Genomic DNA, 15,232 nt, shown 5'->3' on the forward strand with positions numbered 1-15,232 from the left:
AGATGACCCAGGTGCAGTCCAGTCTTTAAACCTGATCTTAACCTAAAAAGTCTGGTCCAGCTCCGCTCATTAACAAAGGCCACTTTGGGAGTGCTTTGAAGAGGATTTCTTGATGTTAGGAACAGTGCTGCCTGCAATGAGGTGCAGGCTAAGATGACACATTATAACTTTTACTGCGATACATTCCCGCTAACCATCTTTGTTACCATATAAAATCTGAGGAATGTGTCCATTCAAGTCAGTTCTTGTTTAGAATTGAACATAATAATTTGCTTTGCCAATATTATGTGACACATCAATCTGTGCAGGACTGTTAGTATTTTATTACACAACAGCACAGTGGTAATCTGATTGTTTACCAGTGAGGCCTTATGCACACACTTGCCTGTTGTCACATCGATATGCTTTGGACATTATTTCTGGGACTTCTACCATGGGTCTAAATAGTATTATTTTTGTCATATTTAATATATTTTGAGCTTGTTTTCTTTGTCTTTTAACTCATTTGCTAACAAAAACGTATAAAAACGTTCTATTTTTTATGTTTTAAGTGTCCCAAAGACGTATTGATACGTTTTTAATGTTTTTTTTTTTTTTATGCTAGAGTATACAGAAGGCTTTGATGCAGCCTCTCTACTGCAAAGAACGGTTGAAGAAATGGCAACAAAAAACGACCAGCAGGTGTCAGCAGAGCAAAACCAGGGCCATATTGAAAAAAAAAACTTAAGTTTAGATTATCTTTTTAAATAATGCCTGGCTCTATTGGTTTGTTGATGTGCTTAAACTTTTTCTTTTGAATTTCATGTATGAAGCACACTTCAACAATAAAAATGTGGATTTCAAATCTTCTCTTCTTGGTGTATTTAATTGATTAGTCATGCACTACAATTTAGTAATATTTGGGGACCTTTAGCAGATCTAAGATAAAAATCGATTAATTAGATTAATTGATTCAAAATCCTGCAATTAATTAGATAACATTTTTCAATCGCCTGACAGGACTAATTTTCATCTCTTGTATCACACCATTTGCTATTGCTTTGTGATAACTTGTCACAGTTATTCTCAGGTAGTTGATTTACTGACTGTGTAACCTTTTTTTTCCTTTTTTTTTTTACTATCTGATTCATAACATTTGTATATTGTTTATTATTACTAATATAGAACAACCATTTAATTAACATAACCCAGTGAAATCAAAACATCAAATGTTATTTTAGTTATCACGAGACTTCTACTCAAGTAGTATTCTACAAGGTGCCTTACTCCAATAGTCGTTTCCTTTTAAGACTTTGACTACTTTGACTCAAATATTGCTTTCAGGACTTTTATACAAGCCTGCCAGTTAATCACCTCGGATTTAACTAGAACAGGAATAACGGAGCTTAAAAAATTATTTATTTTTTTAAACACATGGACTGGACCAAATCCCCTTTTTCAGGTTTTATTGAAGTCACTTTGGTGAATGAGCTTCCGTACAGGAGCACATACCTTTTTGTCATAGTTGATCTGTAACACTTTTTTCCCCTCCTGGAACTTTAAATCCTGATCCTGAACAGAGGCAGAGAAGAATGTGACACATAACCAATCACACATGTAATTGTGCATTGCTTTTATCACACATTTCGTACCCTAACTTGTGTCTGTCGCTGATGTTCACTGACCAGGAGCTGCTGTTTGAGCTGAGCAATAGTTTTCTCAAAGTCCTCCATTACCTCAGAGGCCTGCAAGAGAAAATAATTTGAGTATGCTTAATTATCAAAATACCAATTTTTTTGTACTGTTTTCAATTTTGCAAAAGGGAAATCAACTTCTAATTAAGGTGAAAGAAAAAAGGTTGCCGGTGTCCGGATTGAAAGGCCCAATTAATGAAGTGTGCTAAATGGAATGTTTCAGGTGTTACCTTAGCTGCAGACAGAGTATGCTCCTGATGTAAATGGTTGACATCGGCCTGGTGTTTGGCTTGGAACGTCTGCAAGGTCTCCTCAAACAAAACGCTCTGCTCGTCCTTCTCTTTTTGGAGGACCGTCATTCTGTAAGCAGGGTTGCATAAATACACAGTATATGCACCATATAATACAGTACATTGACAAATTATTGCCATCCACTTATCAATTTTATATAGCACTCCGTCTCATTAGGATGGAAGGGAAGATGGAGTCCATCCAAGGTGATTTTGGGCAAGAGATAGTGTACACCCTGGACTGGTTGCCAGTCAACAAACATTCACACTCACATTCTGTTTCGTGGGCAGTTTAGGGCAACATAAGTACCCATTCGCTCTTTAAACCGGCCCACTCAGCTTTTACTTTATCAAGAGTACTGCAATAATATTTGTTATATCAATTTAGCTGCCAAGGTCTCAACCAACCCAAATGTGTTTACTTAAAATGTATTTATTCACTATTTTATAAAATAATTGGTTATTAATAATGTGAATAATAACATTTTAAAAATAATTGTGAAACATGCACATTTAACATATATTTATGATCATATTTATTTTACTGAATACTTGGTAAGTTAACACAAATTTAATTAAGATTTGTTACATTAATTGAGCCGTTTTCCCCCAAATTTGTAACCTTGCTCTGCAAGCTGAATTCTCGTGAGTTCACAAACTCCCGAGAATCATTCTTGTACCGAGCCCACTGACTTTCATCGATCCGAACAACCAGTCACAAAGCAACATTGTGTTTGGGGGCAGGATATGCAGCTGTGACGAAAACAACAAGTGCCAAAGCCGTGGGAAAACAACTAACCTAACATGACGACACCGGTGGACGAATTCATGGACACTGCAATTCATTGTGTTCTTGCAGAATTACTGGGATTCCTTTTTAAAGGACAAGTAAGTGGTGTTTTGCGAATTATTTAGCTGGAAAAGATGCTTGTGCTTTTTTTTTTTCTTTCTACGACAACGACATTCACATCCGTTGCCGTGATTGGTCAAACCAAAAGTTTGGTAGACGTGCACAAGTTGGTGCAACGTCCAAACAACTTGAAGTATTGTACGGAATGTCCCGCCTTTCCTGAGGAAATCACAGTGTGGCAGTCTCAGATTGATATTGTGGAGAACTTCCTTGCGTGAATCACAATTATCAATCTGGCTATGGTCAGGTTAACAAATTTGGTTACCTAAAATTTGTTTATTCACAGTTTTAATAAATATTTGGTTAATTAATTAATGCAAATATATTTTGCTTGTTAAACATGCACAATTAACATATATAAATACTTAGGTAAGTTAACAATAATAAATATATGTTGCTTTTACCCCCTAAAGGCGGTAAATTCAAAAATGCTAATTCAGTGTTTGAATTAAATGTATGTCATTAAATAATTGATAATTGATTGATTGAAATGTACATAGTAATTAAAAAAAATATTTTTAAAGCGATACAAGACTTATAACTCATTTTCAGGCCTCTGCAGTGGCGTTGCCCTATGCGGGGGTGGACATGCCGGATGCAACACTCCAATTGCCCTCCCAAGCGGACGACGTCACCGAGGATGCCATCTCCGTCCGGGATTCTGAGTTATGTTCGGGAATGGACTGTGTTTCCACTGCCCCGTCTTGTCCTCCTTCGGAACGTTTTTCAGCTGGAGCGGAATTGGTGCGCACTGTTATGCTTAGCGCTTTCCAACGTTTAAAGTTGGACACGTCTGGCTTTTCTCAGCCTCCTACTGAGTGTGGCCTCTCTCTGATGGACTACTCAACCGAGACTTTTTGGATTCCGGAATTTTGTCTTTTTTTGACAGACCTTCATTCCTGCTAGTCCAATTGTAGTGTTTATCCTCGGGTTAGGGCGTACGGCCGTGCTCTGGCAAACCTGCGGTTTCTTAATCCTATTGGTTTGGACCGTATGCCTAATGTAGAGTATTCTGTGGCTTCACTTATCGTCTCCCCGGAGGAAGCCCTTAGACAGGCTGTGAGATACCCTAGCCCTCAGTGGCGCTTGATGGACGAACTGGTCACTAAGTCATACAACGCAGCGATGGTGGTAGCACGCCTGGTCAATGGCCAGGCGCATCTCCTACACTCTCTCTGCAGCTTTGAGAGACAACAAAGTAGATAAGGATACATCGTTCTGTAACCTGGCGCTGAAGGATTTATCCCTCTTTTCGAGGGAGCATGGCCGTAGTATGTCTTTGCTTATCCAAACGCGCTGTCAGGTCTGGTTGGCTTAATTTCCCTTGCGAGAGCCCTGCCGGAAGGAACTGCGTCACCTCCCTGTGGTGCCGGGTCAAGTTTTTGGTTCGGCAGCGACAGGAGCGCTGGAACGCACAGTGCGTGCTAATGACGCAAGGCGTAAGTTTGCTAGCCTTGTCAGGCCCTATGCTCCGTCAAACTCGGGGGGAGCCGCTCCCCCTTACCCCTCTGTCACATACTGTGCAGTCCTTTCGGCCTACGGGGGGATACGGGCCTCGTCGTCCCTCACGAGGACATGTCACGGATGACCGTGGGGTTCGCCCCTCTGGCTGAGGGCCCCATGGTCAGCCCCGAGCTTCACACACCACGTCCCGTCCCTCCCAGACCACTAAATCCGAGAGGGCCAAGGATTGAGCCTGAGGGGCCGGCAGTCGGTTACTTTTCCTGTCGCCAGCTTAACTACTCGCTTCAAACCCATGGGTGCTTTCAACCTTGTCTCATGGCCATGGGTACAGGATTCAGTTAAGACGCCGGCCCCCTCTCTCCATCCGGGTCAGAGAGACTATCATCAGCGAGCCAAAAATACACTAGCTCTAGATCAAGAGCTAGCGACCCTCCTCACCAAGTCCGCTATCGAACCAGTGGATCCCTTGGCTCATCCAGGGGGACTCTACTCCCCCTACTTCCTCATTGCAAAAAAGGTGGATTACGCCCTATCTTGGATCTGAGAGGTCTTAACCGCTACCCCAGAGTGTTGTCCATCCGTATGCTGACTACGTCGGCCGTGTTGAGAACGATCACCCGAGGGGAATGGTTCACGTCAATCGATCTGAAGGACGTTTATTTCCACGTCCCTAATGCTCCTCAGCACAGGAAGTTTCTCCGCTTTGCCTACAGGGGTCGTCACTGGTTGATCAGAGTACTCCTATTCGGGCTGCATTCGAGGGGCATGAAGGTGCTTCCTTACTTGGATGACTGGCTGATATGCGCACCGTCCAGGAATCAGGCAATCCGAAACATCTCTATGCTTCTGCACGACTTGGGCTCAAGGTCAACCTGGGGAAATCCTATCTTGTTCCCTCTCAGCAGACTCTGTTCATCCGAATATCGTTGGACACCACCTCCATGACTCCTCGACCTTCCCACAGAGGGTCGACGATGTGCTACGCCTCATCTCTCTCTTCCATGCCAATGGGATGCTGCCTTATGTCCTTTTTTCTGCCTCTGTCCCTCATTCATTTTCTGCCCTTCGTGGCAGGGCATCATGCCCTGGTACGATCGGACAACACCTCCACTGTGTATCAGATCAATCATCAGCGCGGGACAAGATCCGCCCAGTTGCTACGGGCATCAAGGAGGCTTCTCAGATGGGCCGCCCCCCGTCGTGCCAGCCTGCAGGCCATGTTTCTCCCGGGCATTGTCAACCAGTCAGTGGATTCCCGTCGTCCGCCTCAGGGGGATTGGCGTCTCCACCAAGGTGGTGAGCGCTATTTGGAGTCGCTTCGGAAAAGCTGTAGATCTTTTTGCCTCTGAGTAGTCCACTCACTGTCCCCTCTGGTTTTCCCTGAGGGAACAGAGCAGCCCGGGATGCTCTGGCACACCGCTGGCCAAGGAGCCTGCTATATGCCTTCCCACCTCTCATTCATCTGACCTTTCAGAGGGTCCTTCTGGAGGGTCACACGTTGTTGCTGGTGGCCCCTCTTTGGCCCACTGAGACTTGGTTCCCTCTCCTCCGCAGTCTCTGCTCCTCCGAACCGTGGATGCTGCCCAGTCGGTTGGATCAACTGTCCCAACAGCGGGGTCAGATTTGGCATCCTGATCCCCGCCGGCTCCATCTGTGTGTCTGGCAGTTGAGGGTCGAGACCCATTGCTGACTGAGTGCTCGTCTTCTTTTATCATACGATCCTTAATGCCAGGGCTCAGTCCACTCGTTCGCTGTATGCTAACAGGTGGAAGCTGTTTACGGAGTGGTGTGCAAGTTGTGGGAGGGATCTCGTGATGTGCCCTATTCCCACTGTTCTAGAATTCCTCCAATCTGTTTACGATAAGTGGTGTTCCCCTTCTACGATCAACGTCTCCGTGGCGACCATTTCGGCCTGCCATATTACGGTGGATGGCAAGTCTGTTGGTTGCCATAAGCTAGAGGGCTTCTTCCTCAATGGTGCCCTTTGCCTTTGTTTTAGGAACCCACCTCGAGTCCCCGCACCTGGGACCTTTGTCTGGTGCATTGTGTAGGTCCTCTTTCGAGCTGTTGACCGAAGGGGAACTTCTCTTGCGATAGCATCCGCTAAGCGGGTGGGGGAGCTCCACGCCCTATCTGTTAGCCCCGAATGCCTTCACCCCAACGGGGCAGGGGTCACATTGTGGCCAAATGCTGCTTTTGTCCCCAAAGTTTTGTCTGGCTCTCCAACCACCTTATTCGTTTCGCTTGTTTTGCGCTGCCGTCGACGGATGGGGATGACGATGCAGGTCTTTGATGTCCTGTGAGGGCATTGCGCTTTTTGTGTCTTACAACAGCCTGAACAAAGGAGCTGCTGTGTCCAAGCAACGCCTCTCCCATTGAATCAGGGAGGTAATTCGGCAGTCGTACAGGGTCTCTGGTCGTCCCCCTCCTCCTGGGGTGCGCAGTTACTCCACCAGGAGTGTGTCTACGTCATGGGCAGTTCTGAAAGGAGTGTCCTAGGAGGACGTCTGTGCGGCTGTTTCCTGGTCGTCGCCTTGCACTTTCTCCAGATTCTACAGTTTGAATGTCACCTCTCCTCAAGCCATTTCACTGAAGCAATCCTGTTCACTCCTGGCTGTTTTACTGGATTTTGACTGAGTTTGCAAGGCCCACATAATATTGTGTTCTATTGCTATACCAAAAGAAAGATTAGAGTCTCTTCTTTCATCAAGAAAAAAAAGTATATTTATATATGTTTCAGTTTCGCAGCTATTAGCATTGGAATATAGTTTCATAATTTTTCACAAATTTGTACAGAACTGTGGGTAAATGAGTTTTTTTCAACATGGCCCTAGCTGATTTCTTGGGTGGGCACACTCGGTCCTCGAGGGCCGGAACCCCCCAGGTTTTGGATGTTTCCCTTCTCCAACACAGCTGATATATGCAGATATATGATCAGCTCATCAGCAAGCTCTGCATAAGCCTGATAACGATCCTGTTGATTGGAATCAGCTGCGTTGGAGCAGGGAAACAGCCAAAACCTGGGGGGTTCCGGCCCTCGAGGACCGAGTGTGCCCACAGAGTGCGCCAAATACCTCTTTGGGACACTTAAAACATTTAAAATAAAATTTATTTATACACTTTTGGGAGCAAATTAATTAATTAATACATGGTAAATTATTTTGTTAACAAAATACATTATTTTACATTTTTTATTTTTACTTTTTCATCCATCCAATTTAAAAATCCAATATGGCCTTTGAGCTCAAATGTTTGCCCAACCCAGATTTAGAAGCCAGAGAAAAACTACAGGACAACACACAGGAGGCCCTGTACCAAGATTCAAATTGTGAGGTGCACGAGCTAACCACTGTGTTTCACCATGCTACACAAATTAAATTTACCTGGTAAATACACTTTTTTTTGCTAAATATCCTCAGGCACTTATAAAACGCCACGGTAATGCTCTGTAAACATCGTGTTGCCTCTCTATTGTTTATACGTGTATGACAAATCCTCCCCATGTAGGTACAATAAATTGTATCTTTATGCCCAACATCTCCAGACCTTCTCTTGGCCTCCTGCAGTTCGCCACTGACGGCCGCTTGGTGGATCTCCAGCTGGACCTTCTCCTGCATCGTCTCTTGAAGCAACATGTTGCTTTTCTCCACTTCGGCACACTGCCGTTTCACTTGCTGCTCCAGCTCATGCACCGTTTGCACCTATAGACCACACACATGTCGAGGAAAATTTCAATTTAACGCACACAAGATCCACTTGATATTTTCTAAAGTGCAAATCTGTCAGCTGGTGCATCCTAGCTGTTTCGGAGCAAGTCTGAACTTGTGGCGAGGACGACTTCAAATAAACTCCCCTTGCACCGATTTTCTTCCAAGATATGTGAGTCATCAAAAGCAAAAAAACATCTTCACTACACAAACTGTGCCAAAGGTCAAACCAGCACTGCGGCAGGCAGCATGGGAAAGATCTTATCATGTGAAAGTGTCTTTAAAGACTTCTCTCACTGTAAAAGAAATAGAAAAAAATAAAACTACAGCAGATTGTGAAGTGTTGCGGCTTTGAGCTTTGAAGCCGTGACTTGAAGCTATACTTTTACCATCATTTAAAATAGCAGCTTTGGTTGAACTGATGGGGGGGAAAGACTATTTTTGGGACATCCTTACAGCATACTAGTAGCACGGCCAACTTTGAGGACATACAACAACATTGCATCAATAACATACATGCAATGTTATGTAATGTGTAATATTGGTGCTTAAAGCCCTATATACTTGGATATAGACTCTACATTTAACCAGAATTTTCTAAAGGCTAATTAATTTGTACAGGTATATTAAGGATGACTCATGAAAACAACAATTTCTATATGAAGTCATATTATTGAGGGGGAACTTTTTTCTAGTACTGACGTCACATCACACCCACTCATAAATTTGCAAAGATTTTGCACCTGCATGAATACCATGTTTATTTCAGTAGTTAATTTCCAAAAGTGAAACATATATACAGGTACACCTAAACAAATTGGAAGATGGTAGGAAAGCTAATTTATTTCACTAATAAAGATTCATTAAACACATAACATTTGTATTACTAATTTATAACTGTTCACTTGCGTAGTGACGTTTGGAGTGATTTTTGTACATATTTGTTACTTTCTGCTCACACAAAAAAACATGACCATGTCAGATACGAGTCACTTCAAATGTCCATGGAAATATACAGTTGGAAAAACAAAAACAAAATATAGCCAATAAAATGTCATTAGGCAGTGGACCTGCAGTGTAAATCCTGCCTGTAAAAAAGATTTTAAAAAAAAGTCCGCAATTGAATATCAAATTAAAAACCATTCAAGTATTGAGCGTGCAGACATGTAATTCTGGACCCCTCGTTTTTTTTTGGGGGTTGAAAAGAAATATGGCTTCTCTGCATGCAATGTATACTATGACATAGCATTCCACACTGCTATATGGGCAGGTTGATAAAGGCAGATGAGGGTGGTTCTGATTAAAGGTTTGATATGAACGATGATAGAAACAGATGATGACAGCAGGGTGGGTGGTGGTGGGGGGTTTGCAAAGATGCAAAGAGACACTGAGATGTGGAGGAGCGGTGTATGGACCTCTGTCTTTTGTGTTAGCAGTGCAGCTTGCTAAGAAAGGAACAAGAAAGAGGCCTGTGTTGTGTTGCCACGTGCTGACACTTTGGCAGGAGATGAGAAGAAGCACCTGCCCGAGCTCGGGCTGCTCCACCTGGACACTCTCAGTGGGAGCAAAATTACATCCCCTAATTAGGTGTTCTCCACGTGAATTACTAGGTGCGAACTACAGGCTCCATAAGCCATCTTATGACTCCTTCTGCCCTCAAAAGACAAGACTTTGAAGATACAAAAAAATAAATAAAATAAAATTGTCATATGAGAAAATTATATACAGTAGATAGATGGGTGCTAGGAACATAGCAGTACATCCATGATCAAATACATTGTATCCCAGTTATATTGCTTTTTTTTCAGCAATCATTTTTGAATGGGTATTTACTAAGGCTGGAAATTGCCAACAACCTCAAGATACAATGTGTATCACGATACAGTACGGTAAGTATCGCGGTACACATGTATCCCGACACATGGTCTTCAAGGCAATACGTATCATGATATTTTACATTACTTTCCATACATTTTTTATTTAAACAGTCATACACTACTCACAAAAAAATTGGGATATTTGGCTTTTGGGTGAAATTTCAGGACGAGCCTAAAATGCATTCAAACCTTTACAAGTGAACTTAATGTGACCTTCACTGAGCTTTTAAATGCACATGCCCAACTGTTAAATGTTTCAGTACTTTTTGCACAAGTTGCTGTTCTCTTAACGAGGAGCTTAACGGCAAAATTCACGACCGGTGTTTGATCCTTGAATCTGCAAATAAATATCTTGGTTCAATAAGAGCTTTTGTTTAAACAGTCCTCCTCATCATGCTGTTCACATTTTGACATCATGAGACCAAAACGACACCTAACAATGGATCAACAGTACCTTGCCATTGTGATGCTTCAAACAAGACGTTCGCTGACGGAAGTGGCCACTAAGCTTAGAGTGTCAAGGAGTGTCATCGGCAAGTTGCAACAGAGAGACTGGAAGAGTCACCGAAAGAAGTAGAAGTGGACGTCCATTGGCCTCATCTCATGCTGATGACCGCTACATTGTGAACAATGTCCTGAGAAACCGGATGTTGAATGTCACTCAACTCCAGGCATGTTTAAGGGAGGTGAGAGGCACCCAAAGTGTCACGTCAGACGACCATTCGAAACCTTTTACATCAGTTGGTCTGCGTGCTAGATGACCTGCAAGGGTACCTGACCACACCACCAGGCGCAGGTGTCATTGTCTTGCATGGACCAGGGAGAATTTACGCTGGACAAGGGACCAGTGGGCCTCAGTGCTGTTCTCTGATGAAAATTGATTCACGTCAAGAAATGATGGCCGCCAACAATATTGCAGAGCACTACGCATCAGCCACTGTTGTCACCAGGCGAGCTTTTGGTGGTGGCAGTGTTACAGTGTGGGGAGGTGTGTCCAGTCAGTACAGAACTGTGAATGGTACAGTGACAAGCCCATACTACCTGAATAACATCATTAATCCAATGATTGTGTGCTTTCATGAACAACACGGGCCTAATCTTCATGAACGACAATGCTCCGGGCTCATGGAGGTGGCATCATCAGGGAACGGCTGTTGGAGACTGGTGCACCTCAAATGGAATGGCCTGCACTTTCTCCAGACCTGAATCCTATTGAAAAGCTGTGGGATCAGCTGAGTGGCCGTGTAGAGGCTGGAAAATCTGCACCCCAGAACCTCAACGCCCTTCAAGAAGAGTGGGATGCCATGGCTCAGCCGACAAGGAGTCGACTTGTGAACAGCATGAGACAATGCCATCGAGCTGTAATTTTTGCTCAAGGGCACATGACGAGTTGAGACGTAGAATTTTTGTTGTTGTGGTGTACCGACCATTGTTAACTTTTCTTTCAATGAATTGTTTGAGATGAGGAAATCACCAGTGCATCCTTCTACGTAAATGTCCTACTTTCATGATATGATATCACTGTAGCGTGAACTTTTGACATTTTCCATAAACTTCACCAGAAAGCCAAATACCCCTAAATTTTTGGGAGTAGTGTACGTGTAACCAAATTATTTTTATTTTTAATTATTATTATGCTGGATGGCAAAATTTTATTTTTTAGCAGCTCTCCACCAAGCAGTATGCCCGGTCTAAATGCACAGCAAGGAGCAGCTTTCAGCGACACACGGGAAACTGTACGAATAGGAATGGGCCGATATGAGATTCTATTGGAACTGTATGATAACTGAAGAGCAAAAATATCGCAGTATTACAATTACAGCTCTATTTAATGTTTGGCTAAATAAAAACAATTTTTTTTTTCATTTAACACAATCTATTTCATTTTTAAACACAATATAGAACATTTGGTACATTAAGAAACATGTACCATGTTAACTTTAAATAAATATTGAAATTCTTCTGTTTTAATTGTTCTTAGCAAGACAGTGTTCCATCACTGGTGAGATACTTTGAGAACAGACTCCAGCTACTTGTACGAACACTTTTTTTTTAAGGACAATGCAAACAAACTGAGAATGCAACATGTCTCTTTCTGCCACCACCGACCCCTTCTTCCCTCCTCCTCCTTCATGCACGTACACTAGGAGAAGGAACAAAAGTTAATGGAAGGCAATTAACTTCAAAGAGGCTGCTCCTTTACAACAACTCTGCCAAGCAAGCATCATTAAAGCCTATTGATGAATGACTGTGCTTAGTAGTGCACAATATGGGGAGTCGTGTGCACATTCGGTCCACTTTTGACGATGAGAGCAGCACTACCACCTACTGTAGTGGATATGTAATTACAATTGATATTCTAGATTGAACTACAAACTTCTGTGGGCTAACGCGCTCCCCCCCTTCCAAGCAGCCCAAATTCATGAGTTTTCTACAAATACCATTTTTATTGCTTTAAGTTTTTTTCTGGAAGGTTTTCCTTATGCTGTTACAAAACTTATAATGGGTTTATATCACATCATTCATACGCTGCATATGGAAGTTTAGCAAGAAATGGGCTGGCACAACACCTTAGAAGATAGCGGCTCCCGTTTCATTTTCAAGCACCTACTCAGTCTCTGTCTGCTGTGCATTGATAACATTCATACGCATATCTGTATGACCTCACATGTCCATAAACAGTTGCAGTATAAGTGGAGGTCAAACTGGAATACAGTACAGTACTTTATTTTACTATGTATTGCTAACATCTACATACTAAAAGCTTTTGTGGAGATCTATGAAAACATACATACACATAAAAAGTATAGCAGCGCGTTGGAATAGGGGTGAGCGCCGGTTTTTGGCATAAAAGCCGAAACCGACCGAGAGGTTCCGTGAGATAAAGTTTGCTTTGAACATCTTACATTAGGTGCGTGTATGTGCAAGTAGTTGAGTAGCTAACATATAATGACAGAGGGCTCTTTTGATCTTCCAGAGGCCTTGTCTGTCCTTAATTATTAAAAGAGGCGCCTTACCAGTGGCCCCACACTGTCCACTGCTTGATGCCTTTCAAATGTGAGCTTGCTGACAGACTGAAGCGGCAATATGCGCGTGTGCGTGATCTATGTGGCATGACAGCTTCCCCTCGTGAATGACGACACTGACAACAATGCTATTTGTGGCCCCCAGTGCTGATTAGCCACATTAAAAAGTGCTGAGCGTGATCCTCCGCTTTGAAGCGCCATTTTTTAAACGCGTTCATTCAGGATCAAAGAAAGTGAGGCTTTGCGAGGCGTGTGCATGAATAAGTGCCTTCACGACAAACGGGTAAACATACGACAGCTATGAGGTGAGTGTCACTCTCGCCTAGATTATGCACTTTATTGGGTCGCTGATAGGAACTAAAAAAACTGTAGAAACAATTTGGATAAAAATGTTTCAACAGACAAGAGTTATTCATGTGAAAATGTTCCACAATTTGACACAACACAGTACCGTCTTGAATCAACTATGCCAATTAGAATGATTAAAAAAAATAATAATAATAATCACAAACTGTATAAAATGAGGCTTCAAAATGAAGGAATGGTCGTCATCTCCGTTGAATTGTCAAACACCACTTCCACGACTTGGAAAATTGATGTGAAACGGTTAACCCTATATCAACACAACCAAGTACTAGCAATAATAATAATAATAATAAATAGTTCTCAGTTCGCTCTTTTTCAGAAATTATCTTCCAACACGAATAATGTATTTAGAAATTACTCTTGGACTTTTCTTTACAGGGTCTTTAAGAATGTTAGCATGTTACAGTTCATTGCCTGTACACGTTTCATGACACTGTCAGCTTGAGCCAGTTCAAATGAATTCACTTTACATGATTTCGCACGGAAAAATGGTTTTGAAATGAGAATAACTCAGAAGTCAACCGGCATGATGCAATGAATTGCCTTCTACTGTACAAATGTAAGCCTATAATTTCTGCATTGTTGTTTTGGAATAGAATACTGAAATAACATCTGCTCAGACGAAGCGTGTTAATACGGTAAGCTTCTTAGGATGCAATAGCACAATGGCAAGATTCTGCCTATTCCTCACCTTTGCAATGCTGTACTGTAAAGCAGCAGCTGTTATTAGCAATGTTGTCATCTAGACATGCAGCCTTTTGTTGCTTGAAGCAATGTAATCGGATGTGCTGACAAATCTTATGCCTGCATACCCTTGAAAGGTGTCGGAATCTAAATACACACGCACGCACGTACAAAATTGTGTACTCACGGTGGATTGTGAGCGAGCATTATGTTCAGCCTCCATCTTTGCCAATCTCATGTTGGTGCTCCCCAGAAGCTCCTGGATGTTGTCGGTATGCTTCTTCTGCAATTCCAGCTTCTCCTTTTCTACCTCGGCCACTGCCACAAGCAACTGGTAGCAGGGGTACACATCTCATTGTACGAAATTGCATACACAAACGTTTGCAAAAACTTTGGGATTTTGAGCTTCTACTGAATACTAACTGCAATGACGTTCATCATGAGTCTAAGCAATTGTACACATTTTGTCACCTTTTGGCGCAAGGCTGGAGCAGAACGTCCAAGTTTCTTAACTTTACCTTCTTCGCCCACTCATTTTTCAAGCAGTCGGCACTCTGATCTGTCATCTTCTTCAGCTCGGCAATGTGCTTGTCTTTGCTCTCGCGGATGACCTGGGATTCCTTCAGTACACTTTGAACTGCACAAACGGGCAGGGGGGGAATAAAGAAAGCACAAAGAGTAGTCAGAATGCGCCTCGGGGTATGCTGCACATGGACACACACACAAACACAAGACCCGTTATGTCCTCCTATATGCCTGCTAATGCAATGTCAATATCTGCTACTGTCAGATGGCCGGTGGTGCTTTCTTTGCATTCCATCGGAAGCTTAAAGAAACTTCAGCATGAAAAGATATTACAGGATTACATTTTGGATTGAGCATCACAGCTGGAGAACGTCAATGGGCACATCTCAAGGAATTATATCGCACGGGGGAGGTTCGTTTTCACCCTGAGTGTTCTCCGACATGACCATAAACATCCTTGCTGTTAACCCTGCAATCCCGTGACCCCCTCCCCTACCTTTCCACTCTAGTTTGTGAATCATCTCCTCAGATTCCTTTTGCTGGGCCCGATATCGACTCTTCAGCTCGTCAATCTCCACATTCCTTCGGTGCAGGATCTAAGTATGGAGATAATATTCAGTGCTAATCAAACCACCATTTATTATGAAATAACAGTGATGGATGTGACACCGTATGGACAAAAGTATTGGGACAGATACCACTACAGAGAG

General features: G+C 42.8%; 1 protein-coding gene across 4 annotated transcripts in view; it reads right to left on the reverse strand.

The window, feature by feature from the left end:
* cep112 (centrosomal protein 112) overlaps nucleotides 1–15,232 on the reverse strand; it is a 182,646-nt gene that overhangs the window by 123,552 nt on the left and 43,862 nt on the right. For all 4 annotated transcript variants that reach the window (XR_015096919.1, XM_086093239.1, XM_086093230.1 and 1 more), the window contains 7 exons: nucleotides 15,019–15,118; nucleotides 14,516–14,634; nucleotides 14,185–14,328; nucleotides 7,884–8,038; nucleotides 1,904–2,033; nucleotides 1,632–1,724; nucleotides 1,492–1,551 (listed from right to left, as the gene is read on the reverse strand). Coding sequence is in view for 3 of the 4 variants with exons in the window: in XM_086093239.1 (XP_085949365.1) it covers nucleotides 1,492–1,551; nucleotides 1,632–1,724; nucleotides 1,904–2,033; nucleotides 7,884–8,038; nucleotides 14,185–14,328; nucleotides 14,516–14,634; nucleotides 15,019–15,118 (801 nt within the window). In the remaining variant the exon portion in view is untranslated. The remainder of the gene's footprint in view (nucleotides 1–1,491; nucleotides 1,552–1,631; nucleotides 1,725–1,903; nucleotides 2,034–7,883; nucleotides 8,039–14,184; nucleotides 14,329–14,515; nucleotides 14,635–15,018; nucleotides 15,119–15,232) is intronic.

The sequence above is a fragment of the Leptonotus elevatus genome, chromosome 1, assembly GCF_054856555.1.
Source record: "Leptonotus elevatus isolate MCC_2025b chromosome 1, RoL_Lele_1.0, whole genome shotgun sequence".
Taxonomy (NCBI): domain Eukaryota; kingdom Metazoa; phylum Chordata; class Actinopteri; order Syngnathiformes; family Syngnathidae; genus Leptonotus; species Leptonotus elevatus.